The 16,244-nt window shown below is 40.0% G+C and overlaps 1 protein-coding gene across 3 annotated transcripts in view; it reads left to right on the top strand.

The window, feature by feature from the left end:
* Positions 1 to 225: 225 nt before the first annotated feature.
* The window catches only part of cd2ap (CD2-associated protein), a 122,131-nt gene continuing 106,112 nt past the window's right edge, over positions 226 to 16,244 (top strand). For all 3 annotated transcript variants that reach the window (XM_078400154.1, XM_078400153.1, XM_078400152.1), the window contains exon 1: positions 226 to 473. In XM_078400154.1, coding sequence (XP_078256280.1) covers positions 470 to 473 — 4 coding nt within the window. In that variant the 5' untranslated portion in view covers positions 226 to 469. The remainder of the gene's footprint in view (positions 474 to 16,244) is intronic.

The raw sequence follows: 16,244 nt of genomic DNA, 5'->3' as shown, positions 1-16,244 counted from the left end.
CATACTTTATTTGCGCCACCAGGAAAAGAACTGGAGACAAACTTCGATTAGTTTCCTTCGCAGACTGCTTCCCCCCACTTCTCCTCAAGTCCTTTGCAAAACAAGCCTTTCGGTCGGAACAGTGCAGCCTGTGGCTGGCGCCTGCTGCAGTCAATCACTCCATTGCCAGTCAGCGGGCGGGCACTGAGGAAGAAAGGGGAGGAGCGCAAAGACCGCTCCCACCCCCTGCCACCTCCGTTCCCTTCCCTTCCTTTCCTTCATCCCAGCTCGGCCAGCAGATCGCAGGGCCAATGTTGGGATTGTTGCTTTTGTATTCTCTCCATTGATCGGCTCGGAGTGTGCAGCAACAGCAGGTTTGCAACTGGATCGGCTTTCTCACCCCCATCGAATGGACGGCGCCGCCTGCGGATAGCGAGCCAGGAAGGAGGACGAGTGGAGAGCAGAGCAGAGCGGAGCACCGCCAGCAGCCATGGGTGAGGGCACAGGAGCTGCAGGGGAGGAGGTCCCGGGGCGCGAGGCGAGTTCCCCGGGAACAATGTGGGGCGCGGGCTCGCGCTGTGCGCGCTCCAGGTGATGCCTGACCTGCTTTCCCAGGACAGGTAATGGGAGCAGTGGCAGTCCCACCCCACAGCCCAGACGCTGAATTATTCACAGCCTGCTTGCTGCACTTCGCCCGCCGCTCCTCTCCCAGCAACTAATCCAACGGCACGAAACTCTGTCCTCCCACATCTATCTATCTCTGCCACTTTCCCAGTGTTTTTTTCTCTCTGTCTGCTCCAGGACATTTTTTTCCCGTGGCGTTTTGGAGGTGTCGCCAAACTCCCAGAAGAGGCGGCCGCAACGTTTGGACAAATAGTTTAAATGAAAACGGGGCGGTGGAGTCTCACTGGGGGAAGGGGGAAGGTTTGGCTAATCAGGGAGTGAAGTGTACGGATTTCCGGTGGAATTTACTTATTTTGCTTCATTAATTGTCTCGAATCTAACTTTTATTTGACCTTCAGTTCATTTTTTTCATGCTTGAGGAATTTGAGTAATTATTTGGCCATTCTCTTCTACGATGACTCAACTGTGGCGCAGTCTACAACTATTTCTTACCCAGGTAGATCATTAACAGGGAAATTCCATTATTGGAGTTTATTAATAGTTGCAGACTATGCTACAATTGAGTCATCGGAGAAGGGAATGGCCAAATAATTCCTCAACCTGGTCGAACCATTTAATTCCCATGACATGCCTACATCTGTGCAGATGTAAAAGTGCAATGAATGAAAAGCCCCAATCAAATGGATGAGTGGTAGTGGTTAGACATGTAAAATTTGGATAGGCAGCTTTCTTATGATATCACAGAGTTACACAGTAACTTTCAGCCCATTTATGTCCATGCCAATCTGTCTACACGTCCCATTTTCCAGCCCTCAATCTGTAGAAACAAGGAACTGCAGATGCTGGTTTATACCAAAGACAGACACAAAGTGCTTCTTCAGACCCTTCTTCAGACTGTTGCCTTTAATGTCAAGGGTTTCAAACTCTAGGCTAAATACTGCTTAAATGTTTCCCCAGTGTTTCAGGAATATCAAACTGTGATCAATTAACAATAGACAATGATGGGCTGGCTTTAGATTTGGACTATAATCTGGTAGATGGACGATTTAAAGTTTCTGTATGTTCCTCCTTGCATATTGAAAAATGTTCAAAGGACTCTTAAGGGCTTTGAATAGAGAATGGAAGCTAAGTAGAAGGAGTAAAAGCTATGACTGGATTGGACAAAGCATTAATGTATGGAAGGCTCTTGTGTAGTTGTAGGAGTAAATTGACAGAATATTATGAGTTGATGAGTCAGCTGAGAAGCCACGAGGCCACAAATGATTGTTATTTGAAAAAGAGTGGTTGATCGCTGACACTTTACGACATGGGTGACTGGTGCAAGAAAGATATATTCCTGATAACTACTAATAAAATGGAAGAATAGAATTTCAGGCATAAAACTTAGTGTTGAGCTGCTCAACAGCTGGAATTCCTCTCCAGAAAGCTGCAACACAAATGCGTAAAACAAAGTGTACTCGAGTGCACTTCACAATCCAAACTAATTCTAAGTGATGCTATGGAAATCAGGTTACGCAATTACTGTTTTGATTTGATGCTGTTTATGGGTTTAATGGTTGAATAATGTTTGCTGTTATATTGTCATCCTTGTTTTCTGTGTGATTCGAATTCCATCCTTTTGAGAATATTAAGGGTCAAAGGCTAATGCACTTTAAAGCTGTTTGACAGGATGTAAACAAATTTGTATTGTGTTCCTGCTTTGCATACATATTGCAAATGGACTGATATTGCATCTCAAGTGTAAAATGGTGTTTCATCTCATAGTTTGCATCATGGTTGGGAGTGTTTATGAAGTGAAAGTTTTTTGGAATAAATCTATTGATTTTTCTTCCTTGCATCAGATTTAAACTTTAAAATGTGAATAACTTAAAAAATATAATACCAATTTCAATGAAACTACTTGCATTATCACTAAAGTGACAACGGTGAGTAAGGTGGGCCTAAAATTGTCATGCTATTGTGTACTGTTTTGGCTGTAGTTCGATCACAAACAAGATAACAAACGAGAGTTTTAGTATATAGATGGTGAGATGCAATTTGATGGAATCGTTCTAGTATGGTTCTTTGACGTACTGGTGGACTGCCTTCAATATATATGCTTTCTATTCATTAGATAATGGCTATAAGCTTTGCTTCAGATTTGAGTGGGCAATAATAGTTCGTGGATGCTTCTCTCAAAAACATTGCTGAATTGTAACAAGCGGTGTTTTCAGATGAGACATTAATTGGAAGTTCTACTGTCCATCGGATACAAGATCAATAGAGTTCTCAGTGCTTAAAACAATGTTTATTTTTTTGACCGACATAAAAAGCTAATTTATTTGTTTCTTTTTCACACTGCCGTTTACACGACTGAGCAACAATATTTATATTCTTACAACTTTGGCATATGTGAGATCAAAAGTTAATGTTGGGTTAATGAAATTTATGTTGCTTTTTTGTTTGCAGTTTAAAAGTTGTTTATAAACGTTCTTTACAAATCTTTCCAATAATTATGATCTGATGAATTTAAAAGAGAGTTAGATAGAGCTCTAGGGGCTAGTGGAATCAGGGGATATGGGGAGAAAGCAGGCACAGGTTACTGATTGTAGATGATCAGCTATGATCACAATGAATGGTGGTGCTGGCTCAAAGGGCCAAATGGCCTCCTCCTGCACATGTTTTCTATTTTTCCTCACCCTGCATCATACATAATTAATATTATTATTAATGAATTACGTCTGTTTTGTGTATATGCTTGTTGCTCTCACAATTAACAAATGTTTTTATTCAATGACTGAAAACTATTTTGAATTCTGTTGAAATAAATCTTGCAATGATTATCTATTTCTCAGTCATTGAATCGAGACAGTTCACTAAAACTTAGATTTTCATCAATTTGATCAGATCGACTTGATTCAAGCATTTTGATTCAACAAGGGAAATTACATTTCTTCCTACTTACGTACCCTTATTGTTTTCTTTGCTTGATCTAGTCTATGCTGTCTATATCAGTTTTTTCCCCTTATACTATCATGTAGCATATTGTACTCAAGAAATGCTCACTCTTGCCATTTACATTGCTTTGCCTGTCTCTGCCTAATATGTTTTCTTTGCTGCTGATCTGCTGCGTATTGACACTGCATTTCTTTTTTATTCAAACTTGGTTGATTTAGTTCAGTTGTGGCTGTCTTGATGTTTTTCACAATTGAGTATTGCTGTTGCTTTGTCTGCTTGCACACATTTACTATTATATGAGGCCTCTGCGAGACCACATCTGGAATATTGTGTACAGGTCTGATCTCCCTACCTCATGATGAATATACATGAGAAGTGGACTGATTTACCAGATTGTTTCCAAGGATTGGTGGGGGCTTTGCGTTTTAAGGAGAAGTGTAGCAGACAGAGCCTACACTCTAGTTAAAAAGAGTGAGGTAACCTCATCAAAACAAACACGATTCATGTTCCTTGAGAAAATCAATGCAGGAATGATATATCCTCTGACAGGGATGCCTGGAATCCAGGCGTGTCTCAAAATAAAGGCTCGTCTGTTCAGTACAGAAGTGAAAAGAAATTTCTTGATCGTGAGGATAGTGAAACTTGGTAATCCTCTATCCAAGAAGGCTATGGAGGATTAATCATTGAATATATTTCAGATAGAGATCCAAAGAGCTTGGACATTCAGGGCATTGCCATGAGAGTCTGGTATACTGACCTCTATTGTGCTCTGAAGAAGGGCCTTGACTTGAAACATCTCCTTTTACTTTTCTCCAGAGATAGTTCAGCATTTTGTCTTTCTTCGGCTTAAACCAGCATCTACAGTTCCTCCCTGCACATTCTATTCTGCTGAGGCCAGGTGTCTGCTCTCGACACCTTTGACTATGAGCTTATTGACAAACACGAGACCACCATCTCCCAAACCATCACAGATCATATCACTTCCAATGGTCTCCCATCCACAAGCTCCTTGTAGTTCTAAAAGCCTGCATTGTCCATTTCTATTTCTTTCCCATAATCCGCAAACAGGACTGCCCTGGATGGTTCATTGTTTCTGCTTCCTTCTACCCCAACAAACTCATCTTCAAATACCTCCATTATATCCTTGTCCAGTCCCTTCCTGTCTACGTCTGGGATACCTCACACACTCGTCACAACTTCAATAAGTTTCAATTCCTTTGTAGCCATTGTCCCATCGTTACTATTGTTACCTAGTTTCCTTGCACCTCCATTCCCCATCCGGAAGGCCTTGGTGCCCTCCTGTTCTTATTTGAACAAAGATCCAATCAGTTCCCCTCTGCCAACATTACTCCACCCGGTGGAATTTGCACTCGCCCTCCACAACTATTTTGACGACACTCACTTTATTTCAAGTTTTACCCTACCTCTTTCCCTCACTTCAGTTCCTTTCCACCAATATCTCTTACATTTCACACTTTAATTTCAAATAGGATGGCACGGTGGTGCAGTGGTAGAGTTGCTTCCTTGCAGCGCTAGAGACCCGAGTTCGTTTCTGAATGGGTGCTGTACGTGCAGATTTTGTTCATTCTCCCTGACCTGAGTGGGTTTTCTCCGGGAGCTTTGGTTTCCTTTCCTCCCGCACTCCAAAGACGTAGAGGTTTATAGGTTAATTGGCTTGGTAAATATTGTAAAATTGTCCCTAGTGTGTGTCGGATAGTGCGAGTTTGCGGTGTTCACTTGTCAGTGTGGACTTGGTGGGCCGAAGGGCCTGTTTCAAATGCACCCCTGTACCATTTCCCAACTCTTTCCCTGCTACATCATGCTGAGGCTGCCTCCTGCATCCATGCAGAACATGTTGATTTTATTAACCATATATAACTAATATCCTCTCTGTCCTCATTCAATTGGACTATCTTTGACACCTCTCTCCCCATTCTCAATTTCTATTCCCCACACAGGGGACAGACATTGTGACATCCACTGCAAACCCACTAACTCCCACAGCTACATAGAGTACACCTCTTCCCACCCTGCCTCTTGCAAGTGCACCATCCTTTACTCTCAATGTCTCAGACTCCGTTGTATCTGCACCCAAGATGAGGCTTTCCACTCTTGTGCATCAGAGAAATCCTCTTTCTTTAAACGTGGTTCCCCTTGCTGTTGTGGATGCTCCCATGCATGTCTTTTGTGTCCTGCAGTTCTGCATCCTTCCAGATGGAAAGAGGATACAAGTCACATCTTATATTTTTTCATATTTCAGATACAGCGCGGAAACAGGCCTTTTCGGCCCACCAAGTCCGCACCACCCAGCGATCCCCAGTTGATCTCGATTCTTTGTAAATTACCGTTTCACATAAATCTAAAATAGTTAATCATAGTTACGTTTACCCTATTCCTTTTGACAGAATGTTACATTTTAGGGGTACATTAGTCTTGGAGTTTGAACTCGCTTTTATTTTTTTTTAAAAGCTAATTTTAGCTATGTACAAACTTTAAAGCAATGAGGAATATAATTGCAATTTGCAAGCTGTGGAATCGGTTACGTAAGTTTACATCTCTTTCACTACAGGCGACCTTATGCACTACTATGAACTTGTATTCTATGGATTTATATACTAACATCTTATCTGTTATTGCAATCTTTTTCTTTACACTTTTTTGTAGAATGTATATGTCATTTGTTTTGGTGTGTTGTCTGGGTGTTGGTGATGCAGCTACAAGAAACATTTTCATTGTACTTGTTACTCACTGTACTTGTACATATGACATTAAACTTGATTTAACTTGACTTAATGGTTTAGTTTGTGGTGCAATAGTGAAAAGTCGTAATCAGGCATTTGGTTTAAAGGTGCACTGTCAATTGCAATTTTGGACACCATTACTGTTGTGTTGATGTGTTTGAATTAAGAATAGGTGCAGTTTTGCACGTTCTTTCACTTCTTCATTTTTTCATTGATTCAGCAAATTCCATGTTGGCTCCTTGTACATGATTTAGGATTTTTCCAACATGAGCAAAGATTTTAAACATCGTTTGTTGATTGCCACAGCAGAGAGCTCTTCAGAGATTAGGTGGTTCAAAGTTGTCTTTTGATATGTGTTTTCCTGTGCTGTTTAAGTTGCAGCTGTTTCCTCTACAGGTGGGTTGAATTTATAATGTTGAAAGCAGGTGTCAATGAATGTTGCTTTGAGCTGTGAACATCTTATGTTTTGATCACAGGAATTGTACATTTTCCTTGATTGCACTTTGTTAAAAACTTCAGTTAAAAAAACTTGGACTTTTTTTCAGTATTGTAAAGGTTTATCCAGAGAAAATTGTAGTATTATCATCACACACAGTTGTTGATTCATGCTGTGGGAACCTTTGGTTGCTTCCCAACATTGTGACCTGTATTTCATTTTTGTGTTTTTTGATGTGGTTGATCCATAACAAAAGTTTGGTCATTGTTACATTATTTGCCAACTCAATTTGTTCACTGGCAAAATGGGGTTGTAAAGCCAAAGAGATTTGGTTCCTCTGACCTACTTGAACCAGAATACTTTAAAACACTAAATGTCAGAAATCATTGTGTTTGTAATCCATCAACAGTTTGAATTCAGAATTGAACAATTGAAGATAACCAACTGAGTTTCAAGAAACAAAACCCAGGCTTCATTTTAAATGTGGCCTGATTATTTGATTCAGAATGTGATGGCTTCAAGATCTACTTCAGGGCCTGAGGATATTATGGATGTTAATGTTGACTCTGCCTTTCCCGCCCCCCTTAAGTAGGGAATAACCAGCATTTAGAAAAAGAATCTGGCTTACTAGGGTTCTGGGCATTTTGCATAATGACCAATAAAATACTGCATCTACTGAGTGGAGCATGTTTGTGAAAAACATGCCATTTTCCACATATCCTACATCCTTGTATCTGGATCTGTTGTAAGATTGCAATTAGTCAGAACTTTATTGCAATTTGTGATCTGCAAAGCAGTGGAAAGTGCAATGGAGCTGGTCCAGCAATTGCAACTGTATCGCTGTCAGAAAACCCTTATCAGCCCCATGAATATTTCATACACAGAGTCGGTATTATCTGGGAAATCATTCATTTCAAAGCTTTCCTGCTTGCTTTGGATTGTGGTCTGCAATGAGACTGGAATTCTTTGCCACAGAAGGCTGTAGAGGCAAAGTCAGTAGATATATTTAAGGCAGAGAGAGATAGATTCTTGATTAGTACGGGTGTCAGAGGTTATGGGGAGAAGTTAGGAGAATGGGGTTAGGAAGGAGAGATAGATCAGCCATGATTGAATAGCGGAGTAGACTTTATGGGCTGAATGCCTAATTCTACTCCTGTGATCTTATAAGATCATAAATGATGAGAGATCAATGGATACTTGCGTGGGCACCTAGAGTAGAAATTGCTACTGAGCAACACTGACTCTGGGGCGTGGGAGTCTTTTAAAAGTGAGATAGGGAAAGTTCAGGGCGAACATGGTGCTATTAGAGTGAAGAGCTGGCTGGTGAGTAATATTAAGGCTGTAGTTAGGAAAAAGGAGACTTGTTGGGTATTTTAAACAAGGAAGAAGTAGTCTTGACAAAATCAGGACGTCATTAAGAGGATATAAAAGATCCTTGGTAGATAAGGTAAAGGCATGAGGGAAAAAAAAGTAACAAAGGAAAGGGTAGGTTTGCTCTTCCTTTTGCACTATCTATTGAATTTGAGTTTGATTTGATTGTATTTATGTCTGGTCGAAGTGATCTGTTTGGATAAGAAGCAAAACAAAGCTTTTCACTGTATCTCGGTACACGTGATGATGATAAATCTAAACCTAAACATATGATTCTCTGCAACCTGACCAAGTGTATCCTAGGAAATTGGAGGAAGCAAGAGAATAAATTACTGGGGCCTTGGCAGAAAGGATAAGATGTTGTCTGCATGGACCAGCAATTGACGATGCCCTGCATGGTAAACTAGTCCAGAAGGTTAGATCAATGACATTGAGGGTGACCCAGCCAATCAGATACAAAAAGGATTGGTGAATGGAATGAGAGATTGGAGACTGTATGCTGCAGGGAATGGTGCTGCGTTCCCTGTTATTTGTCATCTATATTAACAACTTTGAGGGTGTAGATGGCATGGTAGTTAAGTTTCTGGTTGACACCAAAACTGATGATATGGCAAACAGTGAAGAAGGTTGTCCAAGTATACAACAAAACTTGGACAAGTTGATGTAATGACAGGACTTGCACAGTAAACAAGAGAGCCTGGGTGAACAAATAAAATTAGGGATGCAATTAAAAGGTCCCTGAAAGTGGCAATATGGGCAGAGAAGGTGATGAAAGCGGTGTATAACAAGCTTATCTTCATCGCATGAGGCATTGCATACAAGATTTGGAACATCATGTAGAGGACATTGTGAGGTTGCACCTTGAATGTTGTGAGCATTTCTCGATGCCATACTATAGGTTGGACCTGATTAAGCTAGAGAAGATTCAGAAAAGATTCGCAATTAGGTTGCTGGGATTGGAGAGCTTGAGTTATAAGGAGAGATTGAAAGATATTGAAAGGACCAAATGCAGGTAAATGGAATTAGCTCAGGCAAAATGCCATGTTCGTCAAGAACGAGTTGGGACATAGGACCTGTTTTGTGCTACATAACTGTCTATAACTCTGACGTTATAATTTCTGTGTGCTGGAAACTCAAGACTGGCATTTTATACCACAGTTTCGGATGATAAAATGAGCCTGATATTTCATCTCAAAATCCATGCATTTGCAAGTACAGAATAAGAGACATTTTGGGAAATATAAGAATAAAATTCTCAGTAACATATAAAATGAATAACAGTTGAAGACAAAAACCTGCAGGAGAAATCAGGTTTTTTCAAATGTAATGCATTGTGCAACAATAATGCAAGAGACCTGTTTATGACAGAAGCATGGTGTGTATTTAAATTCATGATGATGTCTGACATTTGCGTGGAAACTAAAGATGGTGGTGATCCCATGTGCTTGCTGCCACTGCCTATTTTGCTGTTGGAGATTGTGGGTATAGGAGGTGTTGTCAGAATTGCTTTGCAAGATCCAGTGAATCCCGTGGACTCCATTCTGCATCTGTTAGGACTATTTTGCTCTTTTTCTGTTGGAACTTGTTTATTTTTGTTTCAACTTTTTTGAGAAACGTTTAACCACATTAAAAAGAACAAATACGTTGTTTGGTTTGGAATAATAGAGTTCGAAATCAAAGAAGATTGTTCTTGATTTGTTCTGTGGTAGTAAATGAAAGAGAAATTTATGCGCATGTGATTGAGAGTTTGGAGTGCTATGCATAACCAAATATCAGTACTGCAGATAGAAGGGATTATTCAATAAATATATTTTGTTTCTCTAAACCAAGTGAATGTGCAAAGGAAATAATATAGGAAAACATAATCTTGAGGAGTTGCAAGGAATAACAAAAAATGTAATACCCAATATATTGTAATAGTCAAAGCTACTTACGCTAACTTTAATAGCCCTTGTAATTCCCATCCCTGAGAACATTGGAGCTTGTAGCAACATCCAGAAACAGTTGATACAAAATAGCTTTTCTTCTAACTAAATATCACACATCTAAATATAAATTTGGTAAGCTGCCAATGTAGCTTGTATGTTTGTAGTGTCGGTAATGGAGAACATTTACCCAAAGTTTCTAGGAAACCAAAAAAATAGTTAAGCCAAAGGAAATGAGAACAAAAGTTTGATGTGTGGTGTGAGTTTAGAATTGAGTATATTTAATGGTTTTAAACATAAAATGCTGGAACAACTCAGCAGCTCTGGCAACATTACTGGAGGACATGGAGAGGTGACGTTCCTGGATGGGACCCATCATCAGAACCGAATTCCGCTTAACCACGAGTCAGAAGAAGGTTCCTGATCAGAAATGTTGCCTATCCATGTCTTCCAGAGGTGCTTCCAGAGATTACTCCCACCCTTTGTTTTACTCAAGATTCCAGCGTCTTGTTCCTTGTGTCTCCATGCTTTATGTTTGTTTTTCTTCATTACTTGGCACTGTTTGAATTTTTTCAACTCTGATGTTGCTGCATCACAGATGGATAAATCTAAAATCAGAAATTATTACCTGTAATTTGAAGGGAAGATTAACAGTACCATTCAACTATTGATAGTATAACTATTCATAGACTGTCAAGTTGAGGTAAAAGTTGAGTGCACTAGTTATAGATGCAATGCATTTTGTGCATAAGTGTAAGTACTGAAGACAGTGATTGGAAGATTGGCGCTGTATTATCACTAAACTAAACATAGAAAGGTTTACAGGAATATGGGCAAAATATAGGTAAATAATACTAGCTCAGGGAAATGGGTAAAATATAGGCAAATGGGACCACATCAGGAAGATAGTTTGGTCAGTCTGGATAAACTGGGCTGAAAGTCCTGCTTCTGACCTGTACAACTTGACTGCTGAGTTCTTGCAGTATTTTATTCTGTATTCCAGCCTCTGCAGTCTCTCTTGAGTGAGAGTATAGAAGTGAGATCGACCGATTGACCAAATGGTGCCAACACAACAACCTGGCTCTCAATGTCAGTAAAACCAATGAACTGATTGTGGACTTTGGATGAGGACCCACAATCCTGTTTATATCAACGGGACAATTGTGATACCTTGTATATAGATATAAATATATATATTTATATATTTATATATATATGTGTGTAAACAAGATTATAGTTTGAGTAATATATAGATAGATTGTATTGAGGCCACATACACATATTTTTCTGAGCATGCCCTCTAAATTTCCTGTTGGTTTAATATGAAATGAGTCTTGGCTATTGTACAAAGTTTCCAATTTGATTAAGAAAAAAACATTTTGCTTTCAAATCAATTTAATTAAGAAATTTGTATTACCAAAGCTAATAAGCAGTACTCGAATCTCTGAATACTTTTCTCGTTCTTTCTTAACCACATGTCACAACCTTGAAAGCTTTCACTATCTTTAAGTTACACTAAAGATGATATCTCTGTAGTTTTAAGACTCAGTTTCACTGTAATGTACAAAATAAGTCTTATTTAGGGTTGTTTATATTTCTAAGAAGCCATTTGTAGAACAGTAAAAAGGAACCGAAGAACGAAGCACAAAAAATTCATTTTTGGGGAGAGTAAAATACCTCCCTAAAAGATGTGTTGTTAAAAATGCAAATTAAAACTTTTTGGCAAAACAAAAAAACATTGACATTTAATTATGAGCACAACTTGTAGTTTTCTATTTGTATTCTCTTCCTCTATGCAACAGATGGGGTGAATGTCACATATCCATACTTTTTCCATATTTGCTTAACACTTATTCCTTCTAATACCAGCTTATTCCTGGGCATTCTTTGGTGTAGTAAACTGAGTTTTGAATGAATTCACTATTTCCCACATCCCTATTAAGGACTTGCACAACTGGCGCATCAACTTTTGTATTCTATATTGCAAGAAAGTCAAAATAGTAATCGATAATTCCCTTAATTGTCTGTAGTTTTAAGTTGCTTTTGCTGTTATTTTGGTTAATGTGACCTTGGAGCAGCTATGAAGGGAGATGTGTATGAATTAGAAATTGATATTGGGTTAAGGCCTGGAGTTGGGATGGTATGAATGGAGTTTGTCTGGAATTGGCAAAGCAAAGAAAATCGGCAAATGGTCTTGAATCCCTTTTATACTTTTTCTTGCTTCCATCGTTTACTTTGGAATTCTGCTAATGACCTTGCCATTACTCCTTCATCTCTTGTACATTAACTGCTCGATGAGATCATTACAATGTCAATGTCCAGATTTACGCTGAATTCTAATTGCATACATTCTCCACCACCCCCTCCCCCATCCTGGGTGTTTCTGTGTGTTGATAATTCCCTAATGTTGGAGATGTAGATATTTCTTCCAACTAAACGTTTGGTAAATTGAACATTTGTTCTTGGGGCCCTACCATAAAGCTCTTCCATAACTAGTTACAAATGTTCATTTTGTTTGCCCTGGCCTTTGACATCCTTTGTGACCTGGAGACCAGAGCATTTGCTGCATGATTAAGGCTGTCTGTGTCCAACTGTGCAAATGTTCCTATCCTGCCTTCACACTCACCGTAAAATCCATATTTAACTGCCCCAGTAAAGCTCACCTGTGCCTTTGTTAGTTTTTGTCCCAGTTATTTCCTTATTTTCCTGACCTGTTCTGTTAAGTAGTGTTTAGTAAGCTCCAGCATGTATGTGAGTGTGTTCAGGGGATCCATCCTGGCACAATTGCAGAATGCACTGAGGTCAAATGGCAATGCATTTGTGCCCATGGACTGGTGCCAAGACCAGTGATGGTTCTGTCACTCCCTGAGCTGAATATATTTATCTGGCCCTCCAACTTTATGTCTGGTGCAGCTTCAAAAGTATAGGATGGCAGGAAGCCATTGGGGGCTTCTACTGGGAATGCCCTGGTCCCCCGTGATAGGTGTTTTTCGTGGACCATTCAGCAGTGCGAAAAAGTTGCAACAACAGGAGCTGCAGATGTTGGTACTATCTATATACTAAAACTCTCGTTTGTTTGTTTGTTTGATCCTGAACTACTGCCATAACGGTACACGATAACGCAACAATTTTAGGCCCACCTTACAGTCGTACCTTTGGTGCTAATGGAAGAGGTTTAATTGAAATCAGTGTTATATATTTAAAGTTATTCACATTTTAAAGTTTAAATCTATGTAGGGAGGGAGGGAGCGAGGGGGGAGGAGGGAGGATAAGGGGGTTGAGGAGGATGGAGTGGGGAGGGGGAGGAGGGAGGAGGGAGGGAGGGGTGAGGAGGGAGGGGGATGGGGAGGGGAGTGAGGGGGAGGGGAGTGAGGGGGAGGGGAGGGAGGGGGAGGGGAGGGGGGAGAGGGGGGAGGGGAGGGAGGGGGATGGGGAGGGGGGGAGTGGGTGCTGCACCAATGCAGGGAAGGTTGGGGCTCAACCCCCTCCTCTTGGTCTAGGACTTGGTCTAGTCCTTTCATAAAAGGGTTGTATTGCTGAGAACATTACACAACAGCAAGCTGGAGCAGTGTGCTGGGGTCAGCATAATCCAGCCGATTCAAATCTGGTATGGCCTCAAGACTGACAATACCAGAAGACGTTTATCTCTAAATATTGCATTCACCCTTAACAGCTGTAATAGTGGTATCAACTCATTTTAGAAATCTAATACTGTGGTAAAACTGAGCTACAGCAAATATAGTTCACATTTCATTGCATATGATTCTTAAAATTGAATAAATGCTGATTTTTATGTTATAATTTTTGACCCTAATGAGATAGAAAATTTAATGTTTAGGGTATGTTCAGAAAAATTGTTAATGGTCACATGTTCTTACCTGCAGCTTGATTCTTGCTCACGGTACTATTTTCTTTCTTAGTTTGTCATTTGTTTATGTCTGATCTAATGCCTGTGATCAGGAAGATCCCAATGTTTACATTTCTAGATTGAATTCCTTATCTCTGTGACATAGATTTTTTTTCTTTGGGAGCTGGATTTAACTTTATGGAAGCTGTTGGGTGTCTCATCGATGCTGTAGTCCAACTTAAATTGGTAAGAGAATAAAAAAGCCGATAATGCACAAAGGGCAATTTTATGATTTCACTTATCAAATGATAAAGTAATCCAGAGAATTCAGTCTGAGACAAAATTGTTTAAGCCACAATATGTCTTTTAAAAAAATACTTCGTTCTCATTAAAATCTTGATCTAAGACATGTTGTGTTTAAGAGACACAATTTGGCAAAAAGGGAGATCTACTCCCACCGTTGTGATATTCCACTCTGAATGTACCTTTTCTGTGCTCTTCTGCACTGTACTTTGGTTTATTTTACTAAATGATTCAGGAGGAGAAATAATTAAGTAGCCCAAACACTGTCTACCTTACACACTGGAAATGTTTTAATTTGATGACTTCAGTGGCCGTGACTTCACTGAAATTGCAAACTAAGGCAGGTTTAAAAAAACAATCTCCTCAGGGTGAGGAGTCCCAGGGTTTGGATTTTTTAAAATAAGCTCAAATAAAATGATTAATTTGGCTTGCTCTGAAGGTGTAAGTTGAAAGCAGCTTATAAATTTTTTTTTGTTACAGCAGTTTTACATTTTTTCTCTAGGAATGTTGTGAGTGATTGAAAGTAACACTTTTATCGGTTCTGACGCATCGTTGGATGTCTAAAATCTCTGTTTTCATGCTGGTACATGGAGTTCCACAGTGCTGTTAAGGTCACATGTGAAGGAAGTAGCCTATAAATCTCAAATGGAATCTGATTATCAACCAAGGGGGAAGGAACAAATCAATTCCATTAACCATTGTAAATACTTTTCTGGCATGTTTACGTGGGGAAAATCACTGTCATTCATTCCTGTTTACATTACACAGTTAAAATTGGATCCACCCATTTAATGAACAACTCCCAGTCACTTAACTATGCTCTCTGCTATAGCGTGGAGATGTACTTGCTGGAACATCTTGGAGCCATATAAATTGGGGAAATGATAATACAGTAAACCCTCATTATAACGGGTCATGGGTGGCGTGGGTGGGATGCGGGGAATGGTGTCTTTTATTGCCAATTGTCCGCTTTAACCGAACAAGGTATTATCATTGTATAAGTGTTCTTGTTAGTTTTGTCTAATCACAGAGAAGGAAATGGCTTTGAACTGAGCCTGAAGCCGAACACATCCTCGGTTCAAGTGAGGCTCGGTCTGGACAGTGCACTCTCTGTTCAGTATTTTATGTCAGATGCTGGGGATGGGGTGGGGTCCAGCGAATGTCAGTGAGTTACGAGGGATCCACAATAATGGAAATTATCTTCCCCTAGCACTGAGCCCGGTCCCAGATTGCTTTAGTCGGGATTAGCTGGTTCCTGAGAGACGCGGCTAGCTCTGAGAAGAGCCACAGGGTTCAGGTATTCACAAGGTGTGCTTTTTAATTGCTTTTGGGCAGCTGTCCTGAGTTTTGTTGATTACAGCTTTGACTGGGCTTTTATTGCCTTCTTGGCCATCTTCACTTTACTGCAATTGGGAACTTCATTGGGCACAGTTTGAGAGAGGCTTCGCAAGGTGAGGGGGAGTAAAAGCATTTGTTGATCCAGGTTACTTTGCTTGATTGAGATTTAATTATTACATTTCTTTCTCCTCTCCCATATGCGAATAACGTGCTGCTAAGGACTTGTGAATGTAATTATGAGATGGGTTAGCTGGAAATTAAATCCAGGAATAAACTGCAGGTGTGGCATCATCTTTGGGTGGAGCAATGTAGATTGTGCCATGAGAATGTTTAATTAAGAATTATAAATCCATTAGCCACCTGAGAAGAATGTTTATCAGAAGTTGGTACATTGTATACACTGGAATTTAGAAGGATGAGAGGGGATCTTATTTAAACATATAAGATTATTAAGGGATTGGACACGCTAGAGGCAGGAAACATGTTCCCAATGTTGAGGGAGTCCAGAACCAGGGGCCACAGTTTAAGAATAAGGGATAGGCCATTTAGAATGTAGATAAGGAAAATTTTTTTCACTCAGAGTTGTAAATCTGTGGAATTCTCTGCCTCAGAAGGCAGTGGGGGCTGATTCTCTGGATGCTTTCAAGGAGAGTTAGATAGAGCTCTTAATGATAGCAGAGTCAGGGGGTATGGGGAGAGGGCAGGAATGGGGTACTGATTGTGAATGATCAGCCATAATCACA

The sequence above is a fragment of the Rhinoraja longicauda genome, chromosome 5, assembly GCF_053455715.1.
Source record: "Rhinoraja longicauda isolate Sanriku21f chromosome 5, sRhiLon1.1, whole genome shotgun sequence".
Taxonomy (NCBI): Eukaryota; Metazoa; Chordata; class Chondrichthyes; order Rajiformes; family Arhynchobatidae; genus Rhinoraja; species Rhinoraja longicauda.
The sequence above is the reverse complement of the archived record's forward strand: the minus strand, read 5'-3'. Positions and strand labels throughout refer to the sequence as shown.